Source organism: Mastacembelus armatus, chromosome 1 (assembly GCF_900324485.2).
Source record: "Mastacembelus armatus chromosome 1, fMasArm1.2, whole genome shotgun sequence".
NCBI classification, from domain to species: domain Eukaryota; kingdom Metazoa; phylum Chordata; class Actinopteri; order Synbranchiformes; family Mastacembelidae; genus Mastacembelus; species Mastacembelus armatus.
The window spans coordinates 9,597,584-9,618,628 of NC_046633.1; the positions used below are offsets into that span (position 1 = coordinate 9,597,584).

Below are 21,045 nucleotides of genomic sequence, written 5' to 3' on the forward strand. Positions count from 1 at the left end.
GCCCCTGTGTCTTAATGAAGATTAAGACCACTCACAACACTGTAGGGTGTCTGAACCTCTGAACTGACCAAGGGAAATAACATTCTGCACAGCAGTCACACTCTATATAGCTGGCAGTGCTGCCATGACATTGTATATCTCTTGCTGTGCTATCATGCAGACATGCAATAATGGCTTTTGCATTCAGTGTAGCTTCCGCAGCAAAACTGTATGCATAACTAAGGGATAATTATGGCATAAGCCATTAACAATTGATTTAGTTTTGTTTATGTGCCACTCTTTGAGATTGCCAGCAAAACAAGTCTGTAAAATCGCAAAATATGTAGTAACGTCTTTGTGTAACTGAAGTGCAGATCAATCAAGTGACAATTTAGTGACCTAACAAATCCATTTAGAATGAGGAGAAGACATAATTAACATATCTGACCTGAGACTTGATTTTCTTGAAAAAAAGAAACTTAACACCCATGTAAATTTTGAGTACTGAACAACATTTCCAGAGGGTGTTACTCTTAAATCATACAAACTGGAAAGATTTTAATTTACATAGTTTTTGGTTGGATTGCCATGTTTCCTATTAACCATTTTACACATTACAAAGTCTTAAAATTACTATAAAATGGTATACTGCCTTGTAATGATCTTGGATAATTCAGTCAAAATTCATGAGTTACTAGAAAGCTGTTGCAATAACAATCAGCAGAAGGTTGTATGTATAGCATATGTTAAATGACAGCTTTTTATTCTAATGTCTGTTATTCTGTTTTTTTCTTATGTCTTTACAAGCCTTGAAAATATGTAATAATAACAAAGACCGATAGAGAGAGAGAGAGAGAGAGAGAGACCTCCATGTTAGCAAACACAGGGCTCATGGTCTTTACTGGCAGGCCCAGGGCAGACTGGCAATCTGGAGCACTAGGACTTTACCCAGAGGGTTACCCACTTGTGGGCTGAGCAGTGAGGAATGAAACACCAATGAGAACATATGAAATTGTGTCCAGTGCTGTTAACAGACAATTTTTTTTATTACATTCTGCTACTTATGCATGAGCAAATTGCCTCTCCTTTTCTGTTTTAAATGTACAATACAGATAATCATTGGGCAAAAGCTATGTTTGTGTATTTAATACACTGTATGTAACAGAGTATACTGGTGCTGATGCAATGCAGAGCACTATAATGTATGAACGAACATATATAACATAAAGCCAGATTCTTCATCTGACCATTCAATACAGGCCTTTTCTGATGCTTAACACTAAAAAAAAGGAATCTGGAAGTACTATCCAATTTCCTTTAGAGCAGACATAAATATACATATCCTCCAAAATTGAAAACCAAGCATGCACATGGGAACTTGTCTCCATTTGAATATGAATACAGTTCTCATTTCATTTTCACCTTTTTCAAATTCTATCTACCACAATGAAAACCCCCAAACCTTAGTCACTCCCAACACTTCAATGGAGATCATCATGCTAGACACCGCTTCTGTCCCTCCCAATGATTCTACCCCCTTTAACTCTTTCCCTTTTTTCTTTTTTCCCCAAACCAGATGTGCTCAGCGCTCCATATAGTGACTTCTGGCATGTTACAAAAGCATTCCTTCTGAAAAAGAAAAAAAAAAAACAAAAAAAAAACCTGACGTTGTGTTTCTACTTTAGATGCAAAAGATGAAATATTTCCATACTTTTATGGAGGATATTTCATAACTATCAAAGATTAGAAAGTTTACACTGACACTGCAGGACAAAACTCCACAAAGAATCCAGTTAAACCAAGAAGGTGGAACGATAGATAGACTGTAACCAAGAAACTTTTGGCTTGTTGCCTATACCTTATTGAGCACTTTTTTATTATTACTTTAGAATTACTCCTTCTTTGCTCAAGAAAAAATACCATTACAGTTAAATATGGAAATATTTTCTCTTTAGTTAGAACATTAAATTTCCATACGGTACAAAAAATATATGCATTTCCCCAGGAACAAGCCCCAATACTTTTTTTCCCCACATTTTTCAGGTCACAAAACTGAATGCTTACTGCTTCTACATGCTCAAAGCTGACCTCCAGATGAGAGTGGTGACAACTGATCAAAAGTGCATGATTGCATTATCCCTCTGCAGCTCTTTTTTTTATTGCATCACTTCTGCTTTGCTGAATTCAATCTAGACCTGACCAACAGCATATCCAAATTCACTCATATTGTGATTTACTATTGAAGTATGTGTCCACTGCTCTTTTATACTTTTATATTGAACTATGTGGACACTGTAACTTTTTTTTTTATAACAAATGCCTTTTCTCTAGCTTTTTAAGATGCCTTTTAACCCATAAGAACCCTAGGTGAATCTTAACATCTTTATAAAGCTTTATCCTTGACTTTAAATCGAGCGATGTCTGCTGAACATCCTGGTGCTGCTGGTAGCTAGCAGGATTTGCAGAACTGCAAGTATTTTATGACATGTTTGTTAGACCTGTAGGTGAGTAACAGCTGATATAAACATGAGTTTTGTTTTGTTTATTTAAAAAAAAAAAAAAAAAAGATTACATGGCAATTTTAGAATATGGTCAGGAACAAATGATGAACTTTTTTTTTTTAAATGTTGTTTTCATGGATGCATGCACATCATTTTAAAAAAAGCTGTCACTTTCCTTCCTTCACAAAATAATTAATTTGAAACACTGAAGAACAAATAGCAAAAACAGCAGACCACAGGGCAGCAGCAGCACAGCAGGAAACATGGCGATATAATTTGTACTAGCAGAGTGAACTACTAGGGCTCCCCACTGAACTAGTGTTTAACAGAATTAAGAGCTGATGCAAATGCAGCACAAAAGAACACAACTGGCAATAAATTTGCAGACAGCATTTTCTACATTACTCACAGTCTTTGCAAAGCATTGCAAGTGTTAGATGAGTGAAACCACACACTATTCACACTCAGATTATATCATTTACAGTCATGTGTTTGGTGTTCATTGATTTGTGTGGGATTCACATGATTTGCCAAATAAGAAGGGATGTATCTGCAGATCATCATCCACCAGTAAATATGCAAGAGCAAGTCTTTTGGGGAAGGAATGAAGGTGCATTTTTGTGAGCGTTTAATTGTTGTAGGTTTTTGCTTTAAAAGAAGCTCACAACGTTACAGTATTTGCTACTGGGTGGCACTGAAGCTGAAAATGAAAGAACAACGGGCGATGGCAATGTACACATTGCAAATGCTTTACTAGGCACCCTGACAAGATTTAAAAGACTGGAAACGGGATAAAGGCAAAATATGTGGAACTAACAAGATGAAGACAGAATGCTGAAAAAGCAGAGTATGAAAGAGAGCAGTCAATTTCATTGCTACAAAAGGAGTTTTGACAATGAAAGCTGATGGCAGAAGGGGCATCATCGGACTCTATGCAAAGTCATCGTTCAAGGAGCACATGAAGCCCACTAAAACCCTCCTTATAAACCCACTGTGTTAAACCTTGAGATTACGACACTTTGAGTTATGTTAGTGAGAGATTAAACCTTCTTTCAGGGAAGTTCTATTTTTTTTATTCCTTTTCCAGGAATCAAGGAGCAACTTGCACTCTCAAGAAGTGGAAAATCTACAATTTTTATATAAGAGAAACATGAGAGAATAGCCAGCGTCGGATAGGATAAGGGAGAACTGGGCTCTGGATCATTTTATGCAGTGGTACTTACTGCCACAGAACACTCCATTATCTCAAAATGACAGCTAAATTGGCCTGTCAACAAAGCTACACTCATCTAAGCAACTTCAATGGTGCATTAGTGCTTCCTCTAAACATAGATCAGGGATATGGGACATCTCTTCCATTCTGGAAGCCACAGGGGAAAATTAGTGAGTTTCTGAGTGCTACACTATTCAAACATGCAGGCTTGGCTATTGGTTTGTTTCCCATGCCTATCGAAACCCTAGCCAGGCTTGCTTCAGTATTTTTAGGACAGCCTAAAGTTATAGTGAAAGAAGTCGTCGAGTGCATCAGGGGAACAAAGTCCTGCTGACTGCAATGTAGCACAGTTGATGGTGTGTTATTAATTCAATATCACCACTTTTTTTTTTTTAGCTGCTTCAACTTTTACAACTTCTTTGTTATAGCAGTGAAGAGAACTCATTTTAACTTGCTTTTATTAAGGCAGCCAACCTACCTATTCACCCATCCATTTGATCATCAACCCAGTCAACAATTGGTTAAGTCCTTTAACATAAGACTGCAAATTGTAACTGTTTTGTCCTTGGGCACCTCAAATCAAAGTCACATTTATAGCACTTAACTGTGTATGACTGACTTATCTATCTATACATAAGCAGGTAACATAAGTCTGAAACTCTGAAATGAATTGCCTTAAACTCCTGTGAATTAAATATCTTGCATGTGTGCCTAAGGCAATGCCACAATCTATGTTCCAGGCTGTTGTGGACTCCTCCCCTGAGAGGCTGTACACCCGCTCTGTGCCTCAGGTTTGTCAGCCTATTGAAAAAAAAAAAAAAGACTTTCTTGTGTAAATTAATGCTTGGAGGATATTTACCACTAAGTTAAATTAAAAAGGTTGCTATATGTATGCTATAAAAATTTACTGTCCAATGCTGAATCCAGTCCACACATATATGTCACATTACATAGAAAATGGAAGTTATAGACTATAGAGGATTATGATGACATATTTTCTTTGCTTTATGTCCTCTAAAATGTTTATATTGGGCAATGTCTACAAAATTTTGTCTAGAGAAAAAAAAAAACTACTTTGCATTTCTATACCACCAGACTTTGGAGGAAGGGCGCTTTAGCTTAGCAGCATGGAGCCTGAAAATCAGGCAGGCAGCTCATTTATAATCTTTTTGTTAGGTTTTGTCTCAAATCCACCAGGAGTTCCCTGCCAGATCCCTTTGCAGAAAAAAAAAAAACAGCCTCCATAACAGGACTCTGTGTAAGAGTCTGTATGTGTGCACATGCCTGCATTATTGTACAGAGTAGTGTAAGAATATGTGTGGGAGGAAACAGTGCATCAAACCCTCTGCAAAGAACTGTAGTTATGTGACTACCAAGGACAGTCAGATTGGCCTTAAGCACACAGACTGTCTATTAGCCTGCTTCCTCCTTCTGCATTTCATACAAGAGGAATTGCACCAGAAGAGGGATCATTCTTAACCTTAACCTTTGCCCCTTTTGGTGAACCTGCACCATCTGTTACAATAGATATATATATACTACATGTACTCTACTAGACTGCACTGCATCGATGAGATTGCACAGGGCTGAGTGGGCAAGCTGGCATGTGATGCTCCTTCAGAGAAGACCTTGACTGGAAGGCAAGATACTGTACCTTTAAAAAAAAAAAAAAAAAAGTAATTTGCTGTACCCACTCAAAATCAGCTTGCAAGAGTTTTATGCTAAGAGTCTGAAGCCTGAAGATGCAGTGAAGTAATTTACTTTGGTTGCTCTTGCCATTTAGATTAAGGTAGCTATATGGAGAGAGAGGTTGGAATATACTCTACCCACTCCATTAATAATATCTTTCCCTCTAGCTGAGAATGTCAGCAAAGAAACCTCAAAACTCTATAACTATTACAAATATTTATAACATAGAGACAAACAAAAATGCCTAAATCATTCCTGAATGTTGAGAAGTGAACTCTATGGGCGAAAGGATGTGGAGAGGCTAATCACAACAGACTTCAGGCTATAAGCTCTGAATTTAACTAGTATGGATCTTTGAATGTTGTTTACCAGTTACACATCCCATATTCCTCCTGCCTGTTCCACAGCTCACCCATGCCCTATTGCCATCAAGACAAGCCAGGCAGTGGCTAATTACTGTTCAGCAACAAACAAACCAATACTTCTCTATCTCCCTGGTCATGTCCCATTACTTCAGCTTAGTCCCCCAATTCATATTTCTCCTGACAGGTGCATCTGTCCATGGAGAATGAGACAGTGTTGTAATCGGCAGGCAGTGGATGTCGTAATTAAGAGGCGTACCTCTGGGCTAACACGTGGCTCATCCAAGGTGAAAAAGACAGTGGGAGTGGAGCTTTATTGAACACAGTGGGGTTCTTGTCAATAACCCTGGCAGTTAGCATTGTGTTCGATGCTGTTATTAATGCTTTGGGTCTGTGTGCATCTCTACATGATCGTGCGTCTGTGCATGTCTGACCTTCCCCAGAAAGTAGCAGTGGGTGCAATGATCATGATATACTCTTTCCTCTCTGCCAGTTTCTCCACCAGCTGAAGAATGTGTTGCACGCCCACATGTTCAAGTGCTGAATCAATGTGAGTCAAGGAGAGAGGAAAAATTGGGGAGGGAGACACAATATGGAGAGACAAAGTGACAGACTATGCATGTTTGTCTGAGCACATTCATGAGTGCAAGAGAGGTAGAGGAAAGTGGGAGCGAAAGAAAAGAGAGCCTAAAATGAGACAGCAAGTATAGGAGTGCACAGATTGATATAGCAATTACCAAGAAAGCTATCCCTCAGTTAGGAATACATCTACATATATTAGAGACCAGTTGCTCTCCAGCCTCTCTTTCTCTGAGGTTGGCTCAGCAGTGTCTCATACACAAGCGGAACACATGAAAAGGTTGTCACTGGGCAGTCATTGCACAGACACTAAGAATGAAGACCCCATCTGCTGTGCATGTTGCTCATACTACCAGAGGTAGCATCAATCTTACTGGAACTGAATAATAAAGAACGAATGCACCAAAAGACAACCAGAAGTCGAGCTTCATGTATATTACACCGAAAAGAATAGCTTATGCTGATTGGAATTCCCGTATTAGCTGTAATTCAAGGAGTGTCTCAATGCATCACTCCATACACATAAACATGGCCAATTACCTGTCACCTCACAGATGGATGCATGCAGCACTATGAAAACAACTTACACTTGGAAGCAATGCTTGCCACAGAGAGATTCAAAAGACTGGCTGGCATGCACACTTTCCCTGAGCTAGCAAGTAAATCCGGTTATAGTTAGCTCATAATGTATGCAGAGTGAGGGACCAGCATATGTTTGTGCAGTGTGACTACTGGGTATGTAGTTTTGCAACGAAAATATAATGCTGCTACCAAATGGGCTCAGAGTATGCATGTAAGCACACTAGCATTTCAAACACCTGTGTTGCTTCAAGACACATCAGACAATGAGAACAAAGACAGAAAGAGAGAGTGAGAGAAGGGGAAGTAAACAGAGAGGTGACGGAGAGTGAGAAAGATGCTGTGTAAATAACCCCCTAAAAAAAAGAAAAAAAAGAGAAAGAGGTAGAGAACAAGCAGATGGAAATAAAAACCATGGTAAAATGATCCAGTGCTACTTGGATCTCTGCCGCAGGCTTGAAGCTATGCTCTGCCAGTGTATGCATGTCTGCACTGTGTCTGAATGAAATGTGTTTTTGTGTGCGCCTGTGCCCGTGCGCTCTCGGTGTGTGTGCATCGAGTCTGTGTGTATGTGTGTGTGTGTATGCAACAGTGAATACAGTACATACACAGAAACTGAGCACCGTTCACAGTATCTTTATGTCAGGTAGCTCTAAGTATACAAGTGTTGTGATGGGATAGGGAAGAACACACAGGTCTGTAACTCTTTGCAGGCATGTGGAAAAGAGGAAGAGCATTACTACTCAGTGGAAGAATGGTCTGATCGGTAAGCCTCTAACAATGCTCAAATCAAGGATCCTCATAAAAGTGTAAAAAGCATCTTAGCATAAAAAAAATTTGCTTCCATCTCATTAATAGTACAAAACCATACAAGGTGACGCAGGTTCTTGTTCTGAGCAGAGAATCAGCCTGAAAACCTCTGTTTCTAAGGACTTGCAGGAAAAGGGATAAAAATGGAAAAGAGAGGGTGGGGAAAGGACAAGTGAAAGTAATTAAACATTGCCATCTGCTGGTCATGGTATGAACATACTATGCTTTGAGTCTGAGGCTAATGCATTTGAACAGCTGCACCTTTGACCACCTGTTTGCATCAATTTATGCAAAGCAGATGTGACACAAAGGACACAGTGCTGGGACAAGGTTAACATAATAATTAGAAAATAAATCCCTGATGCACACAGTGCAAATGTATATCCGTGCTCAGAAAAAGTCAAAATTAAATTTTCTGCTTGAGAAAGAAGAAGGAGCACTAAGGATGAGGCAATCATTTTGATCCAATAACACACACCATCCCGGCATTATCTCCCCTGCTCTTGGCTCATCTAATCGAAGGCAGTAGCAAGGAATAAAAGGAAGACCTTCTGTAACTCATACTTGTGCTGACAGGATTTCCCTAGCTTGGTTGCATTACCTGATATAGAGGATCTTGTATTTCTTCATACTAAAAAGGCCTCTGTAAGAAGTACCGGCACTTACTTTAGTGCTGTTCAGAAGACGACGCCTTTATGTGTGACACTTCAAATAAGTGTGAGAGAGCAGGAGAACCCAACAGAGTATCAATTTATTAAAGGCTGTTTCGGTTACTTCTTGCTTTTGACTATACACAGATAAGGAGGCTCAAAGCGAGAGAATGATAGGGAGACGAAAAGATATTTTGCATATTAAAATGTGCATGGCAGTTACTCGGTGAGCTGGAGAGAGCTGCAGTCTGTCTCTTTGCTGCCTGCATTTAAATGCTCACAGATACTGACCAGTCCCCTAGATGTGGTCCATGAGGCGGGTATTTCATTCATATTAGAAAAACTCACTGTACATCTTAATATTGGTTATAATGAATTCATAACTCCAGTGCTCTTTTGTGTCCTCTAAAACTAATGCAGCTACACTGTGTGAGCGTGTGCTATGACCTAAAAATCTATGTCTGTGTGCGCTACGGTGTGTCTTTACCCACATACCCGTAGGGCCATCACTCCATCTGTCTTCCCACTGAGCTCAGAAGCCCAAATAAAGACTTTCATTGCAACATGACAGGGCATTTCCTGTACAGTGACTATAGCCATCCTCAAACGTAGCACTGCCTTTATCAAACCCTGACTGTTGTCTGCAATAACAAAATGTATTGCTACAATGCTATCTTAAACACAATGATGCCAACTATTAATGCTAGGTGAAAAGACAGTGGGTCTGGATGACCTGCTATTGATTAGCACTGGCCATTAGAGGCATAATTCACTTTAATAACAAAAAGAAGAATGTTTGCATATAAAGAGAGTACTGTTCCCACTTCACCATTCAACTATGTTGAAAAAAACAAAAAAAAAAACAAAAAAAAAAAAAAACGCACTTGGCAACATTAGCTGATTTACTGGAAGACTCAGCTTTCTGGGTTTTTACCCGAGGGGGGCCATTGTTACTTAACACGAGACGGTCAATAAGATGTTGTGTAATATGTACTAATGGTTTTTTAAGAGTCAATTTGTTATTTAAAGCAGGTCTCAAAACCAAATTATTCTCATTATTTTTGCCAGAGCTAAAGGTCCCTATAGGCATGGTAGGACAGACAGGATTTTATACTATATTAAGTGTTTTTCCCCCTATTTCAAACATTTAAAAAAAATTAAATTGATCAAATTTGAACTGACGCCCACCTCGTTTTTCACTCTTAATAGATTTTGTACCTTGGTGTCCTAAGTTGACTTATTCCAAACTAATTTTGTCAGTTAAAAAACTATAGATGAGGTCCTCCCCTCTTTCTTGTCTTATTCATAAGATGCCATTTCACTCTAGCTGTAGACCTGCTGCGCATTTAAAAATCTTGTCTAACCTTTTGTGCCACAGATTGTACATGTTCAGGAGCAGTTGAGGCAATGTACTCAACATCATTGCCATTTTCAGTGTAATGATATATAAGCCACAATCTCTCTTGGAAAGGCAAAAAGAGTCCCCAGGATGTCTTTTTACTTCATTAAAGAATCCACATATCAGACAATTTATATTCTCACTGATTTGTCTTTGTTGTTGTACTGCCTGTACAGTTGACTGCAAATTCCTGGCCATGAGCTGGAGGAGATGAAAGGTACTCGGTGTTCATCTATCCAGAAAAGAAGGTTTGTTTACAGTGTGATTGAGAATGCTCATTCATATCAGTGAGACTGATATAAATCATTGTGTTATTCATAGATATGTAGTTTTATGAAGTGAATAAAGAGACTTTGGAAAATGAGATCTGTATAACTATAACTTGTCCATCCATTATTGACATGAGCAATACCGTACATATATATGCAAAGACATATAAACTAACTGAACCAAGAAACCAAAAAGAGCTCTGATAGTAAAGGCTGTTTTGGAGTAATAGGCTGTGTCTCTTCTGTTCTGTGGTTATGTCTGTCATCCATATAGCCAACTACTGCAGAAGAGTCGAGGGATGAGAAGCAGATCAAAGCTGACTTAGGACAGGGAGCAGCACCCCAAAACAGATAAACGCAATCATCCAACTCTGCAGCATCCATACGAACTCTATTACTGAAAACAAAGCCAGAGTGCATGAGCGTGCTCATGGGCATGTGTGGATGGAAGGAGAAAGAGGGAAAGTTGGAGATTATCTAAAAAACAGCTGAACTCACTGTATCATTCTGTTAGCATATATATATGTACTATTGTGTACGTCCATGTAAGTTGTTGACACCAGGTACAAGCACATATAAAGATATCTGTCCATAAAAGACCATATATACTAAATCCTACAAGGGCCTCACAGCTTAGTATATCAGGTCATTATTATTCTAAGAGGATCTGACCATAGTCTGTCTCTGTGGTAAGCTAGGAATTAAACATGCTCCAGCTTGAGGCAAGCACAAAGGGCTAAGCAAAGGGCAATTTGTCTCATTTAACTGTTGTCTGTCTGTCTGTCTGCTGAATGGAATCAAATTATGCAGGTTCTTTGCTTTTCTAAAAAGCCACGGTCCTTTAAGTAAAAACAGAGTCAATGTGATTACTATAGAGAACAGCCTCATGCACAACTGGATGACAGCAGCTTCAGAAGAAACTAGAGTTTAGTTCTTTTTACACAGCTGAGCCATAGCTCTAGATAGCTTTTAGTTACTCATCTAATAGGTCAGGGTCTATGTTTGACCGTACCGGTTTGACATTTCTCCTCACAGCGGCAACAGCATTAAATCAGAATTTATGCTGCTTGTAATGCCCAAATATTACCACAAGAGGTCACTCACATGCTGGACATCAACAACCTCTTGTTGAGAGAACATCAAAAACTGAAATGCAGCACATTTGGACATGCAGTATAATAAAAAAAATTTTTAAAAAGTCATCATCTAAATCTTCTAAGATCATACTCAACAGAGTAACAAAGAAGAAAGGCACTCATGGGTAAAGAAGACAAAATCTCTAATGTTTAAGAAAGAGTTGTACCAGTATGCTACTCCATGGTTAGAAGAAAATCATTTTATGTTATGAGATTATAAATAAATTGGGGTAGAAAAAATCTGAATAGAGTTCAGCTAAAAAGAGAAAACAAACAGTAGTACATGCATTATTTATTTTAAAATAAATATTTAGTTTATTAAGAATTCATGAGAATTACTTATTTTATCTGCAGTTTATGACAGATCAGTGTTCACATGCATGTGTATGAATCCCTTATCAGTCATGCCATCAAATTTATACAGATATTTTTTTAAAAAAGTGAACGAACAGACAGTGAGAAACTTGAGTTTGCACATTGCTTTTCATCATACTTTTCTGTTCTTTCCTGTAATAATTCTAGTACCCAAATCTTGAGGATGTTGCAATGTAATGTAATGGAGAATGGCAGGGCTCTAGATCTTGACATCCAGAACCACACCACCTTAACAGCAACAAACTTAGAGGATACTAATAGATCACTATCAATGTAAGTCCACTAGATGGCAGTAGAGTATCATATTTGCAGAGAAAAAGTTCTGAGCTTTAAAGTTTTGAGTTTGTTATGTCATGTTGATTTAAATAGAGAACGCAGGACAGTGAAGAGACAGGGTGACACTGAAAATGAATGTTTCTTCAGATATTTAACAAGTGTGAAAGCAACAGCGGAGACTTTTACAAGCTGGTGAATATCAGAACTCCTATTGTAAATTGGTGTATTTCTAAGAATGGATAATGGATGACGAGTTCTAGTCTGACTTGATTTTATAAGTGAAAAAGATGTGACAGAAGGAGAGTTGGCCATTTGGGATATCAGAAGGCAAAACGTCCCCTAATATTGGTGCATCAACATTAAGCTAAGCTCAATGTTCTGTAAAAGTAAGGTGTGTGCTGCATTCAGGAGTCTGACTCTGCATGTTTAAAGACAAAATAGAAATGTGGGTGGACTCATTAAGTGAGGTGATTAATGTGCTCTCAAAATCAGTATATACTGATTGTATATACTAAATGTAGTGTATGTCTGAAAGATGAACAGAAGGCTCGGTGACTTACATCAAATTCATTGAGGGCAGCAGCCAGTTCTCCAATACCAGCATGACCGTGCTTCTCGTCAGTGGGTGAAGTGGCCTGAGCAGCGCTGGAAATGCCTCCTATGGCCTCCTGCACCTGCTTGAACACGTAGTCTCGGTTGGCACGTGTGGCTGCAACATCTGGGTGGCGCAGGAAGGCCTGTGAGGCTGTGTACAGCATGGTGGCGTTTTTCTTAAGGGCGCCACGTGCAGCTGCCATCTCATCTCGACACTGGGGGTCTTTCAGTTCCTGGGGGAACAGTGATCAAGTAAGCATCCGAATCATTTGTAGTCAGGCACTATAATCACAGCACTTTATGTCTAAGAAATATCACACTGTATAGCATGTAAAGGCAAAATAATGTATTTTAATTTAACCTTTATTTAACGAGATAATAACCTCATTGAGATTAAAAATCTCCTTTTCAAGAGTTATCTGGCTAAGACATTTCTTAAAAGGTTGAAGAAACAAAAGAAAGTTATTTCTCAAAATATTACCATTAATTAACTGATTACAGCTATGAAAACACAAATTTATGCCCCAGTTGATGAACTGGTATTGTTCCAACCACACAAAGTTAGGGCACTGCAGATCAATAATCCTGGAGCTGGACTTCTTTCAGTTCAGTATTGTGTTCTGGGACAATTGACAAAATGGGAGTCTAAAAGCTTTTTGTCACACTGGGGGCCATTTGAAAAAAAACACTTCCATGTGTTATCCTCCTGTTATCCTATTGAACAATATGAATTTCAAGCATATGTTAATTACTGTAAATTCTGATCATATAGCAGTTATTCTTTTGCTTTTTGTGGAGTACACTTTTTATTGTCTATTGGAGGTAATATAAAATATCAATATAGTAAATAGAACCACTCATATTGCTGTAATATCAGTCTGTTCAGATTGTCTGTGCCTTGTTTAAGGAAACCCACAACCAATATTGCTTTAAATTAGGTTTCTTTCCTGATAAAATAACTAATTTCCCTATAGGTCAAGGTTTTATCTTTTACAAGCGTTCCTTACAATGAATTAACCTCTACTATTATTATTCCGCTTTTCACCCATTGTTTACCGGTATTCTCTGGACTAAAAACCTAACAGAGCTGTTTCCCATGGGATTTCCATGTGTCTGGATGTGACACACAAGTCAACAATAGTTTATGTTTACTGAAACAGACAGCTACCTGCTGTCTCCGGGCTGCCACATAATTCAGCTTCACCATCTCCTTTCCAAATTCCTTGAAGCGGTTGGCCAGGTCCTGCTCATTGGTTGCATTCTTCACTCCTTCCAGGGCTTCTTCCACCTTTTTCACACAGACACACACACAGACACACACACACACACACACACACACACACACACAAATATATATTGAATCTTTAGTATTATATTTCAACTAAGGAATAAGCCTAAAGTCATATTACTGTAGTTATAATGTTCTTTAAAGAAAAATAATACAGCATTTATATTTTTCAGAAATCAACATTTATTTATTTTTTTTTTACTCCAATGTAACTGTGACCCGGTTTTAAAAAAAACAGTAATCATTTAGCTGTGAAATTACAGTGGGTCTAATTTCAGCAATCTTTTTGCAGGTAGATCCTGATTTGAAACTCCATTCTAGCCTTAATGAAACTGCTGCACAAGATGTAATGGAAAAGAGGGAAGAGAAAGAGATAATGTTTAAGTGAACTTTGATGGCACGGCTTATACTGGCTTCAGTTAAGACCCTCTATGGGACTGAGGAATGAAGCTGGAAAAGAGAAGTGTGTGTGTGTGTGTGTGTGTGTGTGTGTGTGAGAGAGAGAGAGAGGCAAAGTGAGTGAGTGAGTGTATGCAGCTGTGATTTTGTTTCAGATTATATCAATTGCATATCATTCTTCCCAGCACCACCTTGTATTAACATCTCCTTTAAAGTCCTGAGCTGACTACGTCCTTCAAACGACTCTACACTGAACAAACGGGATGGTATGTATGGTTAATCACACCAGGGCATGTCAGTATGATATTAATAAAATGTAGGAGTATGTCTCCATGATGCTCGCCCCTACTTCATCTACACTATACTCTAAAGCGTACAGAGGTTGCGAATAAAAGCATACATTCTTACAACATCTATCTTCCTTTTAAAACTTTGCATGCAGGTCTACATGAGACCATCATTTCACTTGCAAAAGAATTTCATTCTGTGATGTAATATAAGTCAACATGAGTATAAATCAACGTGAGTAGTTAAAGTGATAAGCACTGACAGCAACACTACCAATAAGCACAAGCCTGTGATCTCATAACTAAATTTAATATCAGCTGGCTGCCATCTGCTGAACTATTGTTAGGAAAGTACTCTTTGTTCTTTGGCACAAGAACATAATGTACACATATAAAATTTCCTGAACTTTCATTCATGAAGTACTCTTTGTAATTTGGTACGAGAACATATGATAGTAACATAAGAATATATAATTATTATTCAAATAGGCTAATGATCTCACTTACAATTTTAAGGTGGGCCAGCAGCCTCATGACATCAGCCATGTCAGCAAGGATGAGCAGGCGGGTGACAGCAGAGAGCAGGGCGCGGGCAGCCCTCACCATGGTGCCACGTTTCACAGAGGAACACGGATCGTCTGCAAACTCTGACGAGGCAATACGCATAGTCTCTCCTGCAATCGGAAGGAAAGAACACACTAACTGAAAAAGAGTGGCATGACTATATTTTAGCTTCAATTATCATCTGTGTGTATGTGTGCATAGTGCATACAGATATTTCCATATATAATACAGGTCAGACATTTAAAAACACTTCTATTTTTTTTTTTTTTTTTTTGAAATTCACACAGTTTAATGTATCAGTGTAGATCTACTCTGAAATTAAAGCATAGAATAAATAAATAATTGGACATAAAGAAATGATAGAATCATTTTGTTTGAAAATTTTAATTTTTGACTTACATAGAGCCACCTTTTGCAGATGCAGTTGTGCTCATAACTCTACATATCCCTTAAATACTGGCCACTTTTAAAAGCTACAAATGATGCTGAAAACTTTGCTTTATAAGGAAAGTGGTCAGATAGTCTCTTTAGTAATTGCACCTGTCATTACCATTTTAAAAAGGCAGATGCATGTTCACTTTTGCTGGATGGATGGATTTTTGCTGTTTCCTGTCCTGTGGTGGTGCTATGGTAATAAACAGTCGTAAAGCCTGACACAGACATCCAAGGCAGGCAAAGAAACTGAAAAATCACACAAAACCCCCGACAAGCTGATGAACACACACACTCTCACACACACAAACTGTAGCTGGTGTTGTCCTAAGACTGTCCCAGTGATGAGATACTAAGCCCCTCTGTAGTTCAAAATCAGCATCGATAATTTAATCATAATCAGATAAAGAGATTTGGGTTGATGAGATCACAGTGACAGAGGTTGGATGTGGTGATGACAGACTTAAGGGCTTTTTAAAATTTACGATGACCTTAACTGGGCAGATGATGGCATGGGGCCGGGGGCACATGTAGCTGCTGCTAAACGTATTGCAAAAATTAGATGTTTTATCGTAGTATAGTAAATACAGTCAACAGCATATTCTTGGTCTCTACATTATTAACATAAAACTGTTTTTCCTGATGACCTGACATGTAATTATGTATATGCAACCTTGTAAATAAGTGGCGAGTTATGAGAGATTTTAGAGTGTGCCCACTTGTGTGCTGAAGAGCTTTTGAACTGGCCCATTTTTGCATAATGGGAGTAAAAGGGTACGAGATGCGAGGTTCTAATTTCCTTCTATTCAAGAGTTGGTCTTTTCTCAACAGAAAGACAGGTGCTGAGTTTGAATCATTGCCTTAATCAGAAAGCAGAGCGTTTTGCCATCAAAACAATCAGAAAGGGAAGTGTAAGAATGTTAGCATAAATATGGACATATATACACCAATGGAAAAATTGGATATAGCAAAACAAAAAAAAAGGCCCAAAAGATATTGAATTTCTTCCATATGCTTTTTTGAACACAGCCATCTTTTTCTGCTGGCTTGCATGTCTAACAAGTGGTAAGATTGATCTTGTCCTTTTTGATGTCAGCTATGGCAATGACCTGTATGGCAACAGTCTATTTCACGCCTCAAAAGAGCCAACCCAGTCAAGTCGATGTTCAACAGCAGTACTGGCCAAGTGGAGCTGACAGTGCAGGGTGAGGAATACAGCTACAACGCAACATATGCAGAGCTCCATTTGTTCTTTCTGCTGATGTACTGTAGTCATTGAACAGGGAATCCAATTCCATTCTGGGGACAAAAATTTGATTCACATAAAGGCTTGCTGACTGACATTCAGCACAGAAATGAAACTTTGGAGAGAGGTGACACTGCACTATTCTATACCAACAACTGCCAGCAAGATTGAGCAGAATTTGCTGAAGTGAAAACTGGCATGAATGCTGAAGTTAGTGTTAACAGGCTTCTGAAATTCCCAAATAGAATGGGGATCCATAATGCTTCAAAATTCAACAAGGTTGCTCTCCATCGCAGACAGTCTAAGCTTTAACGATCCAATTAGGCTTATTACATTTATAAGGTTGCGCAAAGTAAAGCCCAAAAATGAATGGGTATTAATCTGTTAATTACAGATTGCTACAATTACAACTAAGAAACATTGTACTCTTCCTACGTATGCCAGAAAGAGCAATCCTTTTGCATATAATGGGGTCAGCAGGACTAATCTTCTCAGCTGCAACCATGTTAAACTGAAATCTGATTTAGAAGTATTTGTAAAGATCTGTGTAAACGTCCATGCTCAGTATACCCAAAAAACATATCAACTGAGAATGGCCCAAGAACAATTTTAAAGCTATGGCAAATAGATACCCTAATATGAGGTATTTATTACAACTGACATGTCTACCACTGTTGAAGTTTTATATTTGACAGCAAAAATGTATTCTATGTGCCGACTGACTAAAACATGAGTCTACAGTACCATTTTAGCATGGTGTTTTTGTCAAATGTTACTTTTCCTATCAAACATATCTAGTGAATGAGAAGCAAGGGAAAACATGAACAGCCTTATTAGTGTAATGTTTTTATTAAGCACTTTTGAACAAAAGCATTATAGATTCTATGGACTATTATAGATTTAATTTAACATGCATGCTTCTTAGACGTTTATTACACACATGAGAGTAACCAGTTCAAATTAGCAAGATGTCCTGCTTCAACCCCTAGTAGTTAAGAGCTGCCACTAGATGTCATTGTGCTTGCTTTGTTCGAAAGCTCAAACCTTTATTTATTTATTTATTTATTTATTTATTATTATTATTATTTTACTAGAAATGCTATTTCTATATTCAGTATGACATGACTTCGATGTACTAAACATCCTGAGTCAGTACAGTCCAATAAACAGGAATGTTTCACACCAATAATGCAGTTAGCTGAAAAAAGTAAGTGCATAAACAACACAACAATTTCAAAAGCACAAGTCCTATGTTAAAGAAGCTCACCTTGCTTACGAACATCCTCCACAGCAGCGATGAGCTCCTCCTTGAGGTCCTGACTGTCTTTGGCGATCTGCTCACCCTTTTCCAGAAAGTTCTGAGTAGCCTGTTCAACTGATACTGCAAGCACATGGGCCTTCTTGGAGCGCCCCTTCTTCTTACTGGATGGCCCCTTGTTGCTGGTGTTCACCAGAGTAGTCACCTGTGCAAGTGGAGAAGTTATGGCACATTACTAGTGTAAAAAAAAAAAAAAAATAGATAGAAATTCACCTAAAATCACAGAATTATAGTTTTGGGTTCTCCCAATGTGTAATGACTTTGGCTAAAATATCCATAGCTGGTATTGTCCAAGTCTAAAATAATGCATGGGATGTTTTAATGAATATAAATATTAACTATTTAAATATTATATTCATATAATACTGAAACAGACTGAGCTGTTTCTAGTGATTTAAAAACATGTATTTTTACTAAGCTGCTGTAGCTCTTTCTTTCCTTCTTTTCTGAAAATGTCAGTGCCATAATGGTTTAAATTACAGTGGAACAAAATGACAAATAGACATGTCTACATGGACTTCAGAAACTATATTAAGGCAATTTATTCTAAATGCAATTATTGTTACAGAATCATGCTAAACTCTACATAGCATCAGTTAGATACATTGCCTCATTTTAGACAGAAACCAGTGAAAATATTTTTTCCCTTGGCTTAAGTAAGATTGCTGTAAGGTACAATGGGTCCATCAAGCTTAATTTCCGGAATCTCAGCTCATTTGAAAAGGCTGCATTGCACAGAAGCAATAGGATGATTTGTTGCAGGATCCTACAAAATGATAAAAGTGTATTAGTAAGAGTTCAGTGTTCTGCAGCGATATGTGCTGTAGAAGAAATTTAATAAGATATTTTCCATTAGGAAAGCTTCCAATACAGTCAAGAAACATTTCTGTATTGAACTACACAGCTATTGATTTCTCCCCACAGCAGACAGACAATCAAGAAGATGACATAGAGGGGCACATGTTTAGTGCAAACACGATACACTGGATCATGTTATTGATGTAGTAATGCTGCCCAGGGGCCACAGTAGTAAAAGAACCCATTTCAGATGCCCACGCTGCCTGAAAGTCAGACATTTGGTAAGAAACAGGCATCCTCAATAAAAGCTAAATGCTTTTAACTAATCAACAGTCACGAAATATACTCAAGATGGTGCAAACCACAGGATTAGACTGAGCAGTATGTGTAAACTACTTGGAAAATGTGTTCACACACACTAAACAACCGTGTTTTGCTTCGGCTTCTTCCACAAAAATAGATAAAAATGGTATTAAGCCATCTATAATAGTTGTATTGAGCTATAACATAAGTGCCATAAACATCAAACCTACAGTAATTAACCGAAAGGTGTAACACAAGAATTACAGTTATGATCATAAATTCACATACCCCAGGCACATTTTGAGAAATATTGAGCACTTTTTAAAAAATGTCTGCCTCTTGAATCATAATGCAATTAGTAAAGATATTGTCTGACATCTTTCCATATGATCATTTATATCTTTTTAAAAATGGTCAGTATTTCTCGAATTGTGCCAGGCTTTATGCAAATTAAAGCTAGCACAACTATATATTTACCTCATTAAGGCACTGGTCATTGCCACCTGTCAGTAATTCATTACAAAGTTATTTCCACTACTCCTATCCCAATGACACTGAACGCAATCGCACACATTTGTGTGTGGACAGTGAGGAAACACATGGACAGAAACTGCTTATTACACACTCGAGTCGGAGTTTGCTATAGGGAGTATCAATCTGGCAACGGCTGAACTTGCACAATGGGGTGATATGATTAGTTTGTGGAATATATCAGACACTTTCACTCTGAAAAGCTGCTAAGAGCAAAGTTATGTCCTGTCTAGGCTGCATTACTTAAGGGCTTCTAAAGTGGAATAAAAACTTTAATGATGTATGTCCTTGCTCAAGATGGTTCCAGGAATAGTAGCACAGATATAAGACCAATTTAAGGTTTTCAGTGACTGTTTTTAAAAGTATTTTTTTTCCCCTAAAAGTAATTCATGATTTAACAACATTATTTTTATAATCTGTATTCATAGCTGCCCTGGCAACTAACTTCAGTGCATCTGTTTACCACCAACTCATCAGCTCAACATCACCTTACACAGCTGAATGACTGTTCGTTATGAAGTGCATTGATGTGTTTATTTCAATCTAAGTTTCTTGGATCAATACATTACCATTATATTTACACATGAAAGGCCACACAAACCTTCACATATCAGAAACCACCTCCAATCACACCCAAACTCGAAAGCTCAAATGTTGGCTGCCCACATAACATTTTATCATTAGTCTCCTGTACCACAAGCACAAAAAATAAACTGTACCAGTTTTACATCAGAGACCACAGTAAGAATTCTTATAATTTTTGTTCAGCAAGTAAATCAAAAGTAGACTACTGTGTCCAGGCTGGTTTAACAGCACCTAATGATGGAGAAATGAGATTTCCATCTGGGCAGGTTCCTTATCATTACCACAGTCTGTTTCCATACATCTTTTCCAGCTTGTTGCCGGCTGTGTATTTGTGAGACATCTGGTTGATAACCTAAGAAGTCCTCTTTTTTTCCCCCATGCCCTCTAGAACAACGCAAAAACACATTTTCTGATCTCACATCCCCCATTACCAGTAAAGGATCATTTGTCAGTGCCTTCCAAAACTAAAGAGGGCTTGTGGTTTTGATTAAAATAACTACAAAGTTAAGTTCAACTTAATGTAACCTTTGCGGTGGTAATTACAATACTGATGTCTATCAGTATTCTATATGGACTTTGTTGCAGACTTACTCCCATCATAATTAAAACGGCTGCCAGAGGACTTCGTCATTTGGAGGTAAACATATGATGCTTTTATGCCTTGATGAAACAACTGATGCTGTTGTTCCTCTGGGGAGTACAATCTGCATAATCAAACAAAATGGCTGATATTATATGTCATAAATGTCATTAATCAGGTTAGCAAGCAATTTAGAAGGGTCAACAGTTTAAACAATAACTGCTGGCTTCTTCTTCTTCTTCTTCTCTTCCTTTCGGCTGCTCCCTTCAGGGGTCGCCACAGCGAATCATCTGCCTCCATTTA

General features: G+C 38.1%; 1 protein-coding gene across 3 annotated transcripts in view; it reads right to left on the reverse strand.

The window, feature by feature from the left end:
* The window catches only part of ctnna2 (catenin (cadherin-associated protein), alpha 2), a 306,072-nt gene that overhangs the window by 202,120 nt on the left and 82,907 nt on the right, over nucleotides 1-21,045 (reverse strand). For all 3 annotated transcript variants that reach the window (XM_026304269.1, XM_026304268.1, XM_026304267.1), the window contains exons 3-6: nucleotides 17,895-18,090; nucleotides 14,893-15,059; nucleotides 13,580-13,699; nucleotides 12,378-12,644 (exon numbers count right to left, since the gene is read on the reverse strand). In XM_026304269.1, the coding sequence (XP_026160054.1) occupies nucleotides 12,378-12,644; nucleotides 13,580-13,699; nucleotides 14,893-15,059; nucleotides 17,895-18,090 (750 nt within the window). The remainder of the gene's footprint in view (nucleotides 1-12,377; nucleotides 12,645-13,579; nucleotides 13,700-14,892; nucleotides 15,060-17,894; nucleotides 18,091-21,045) is intronic.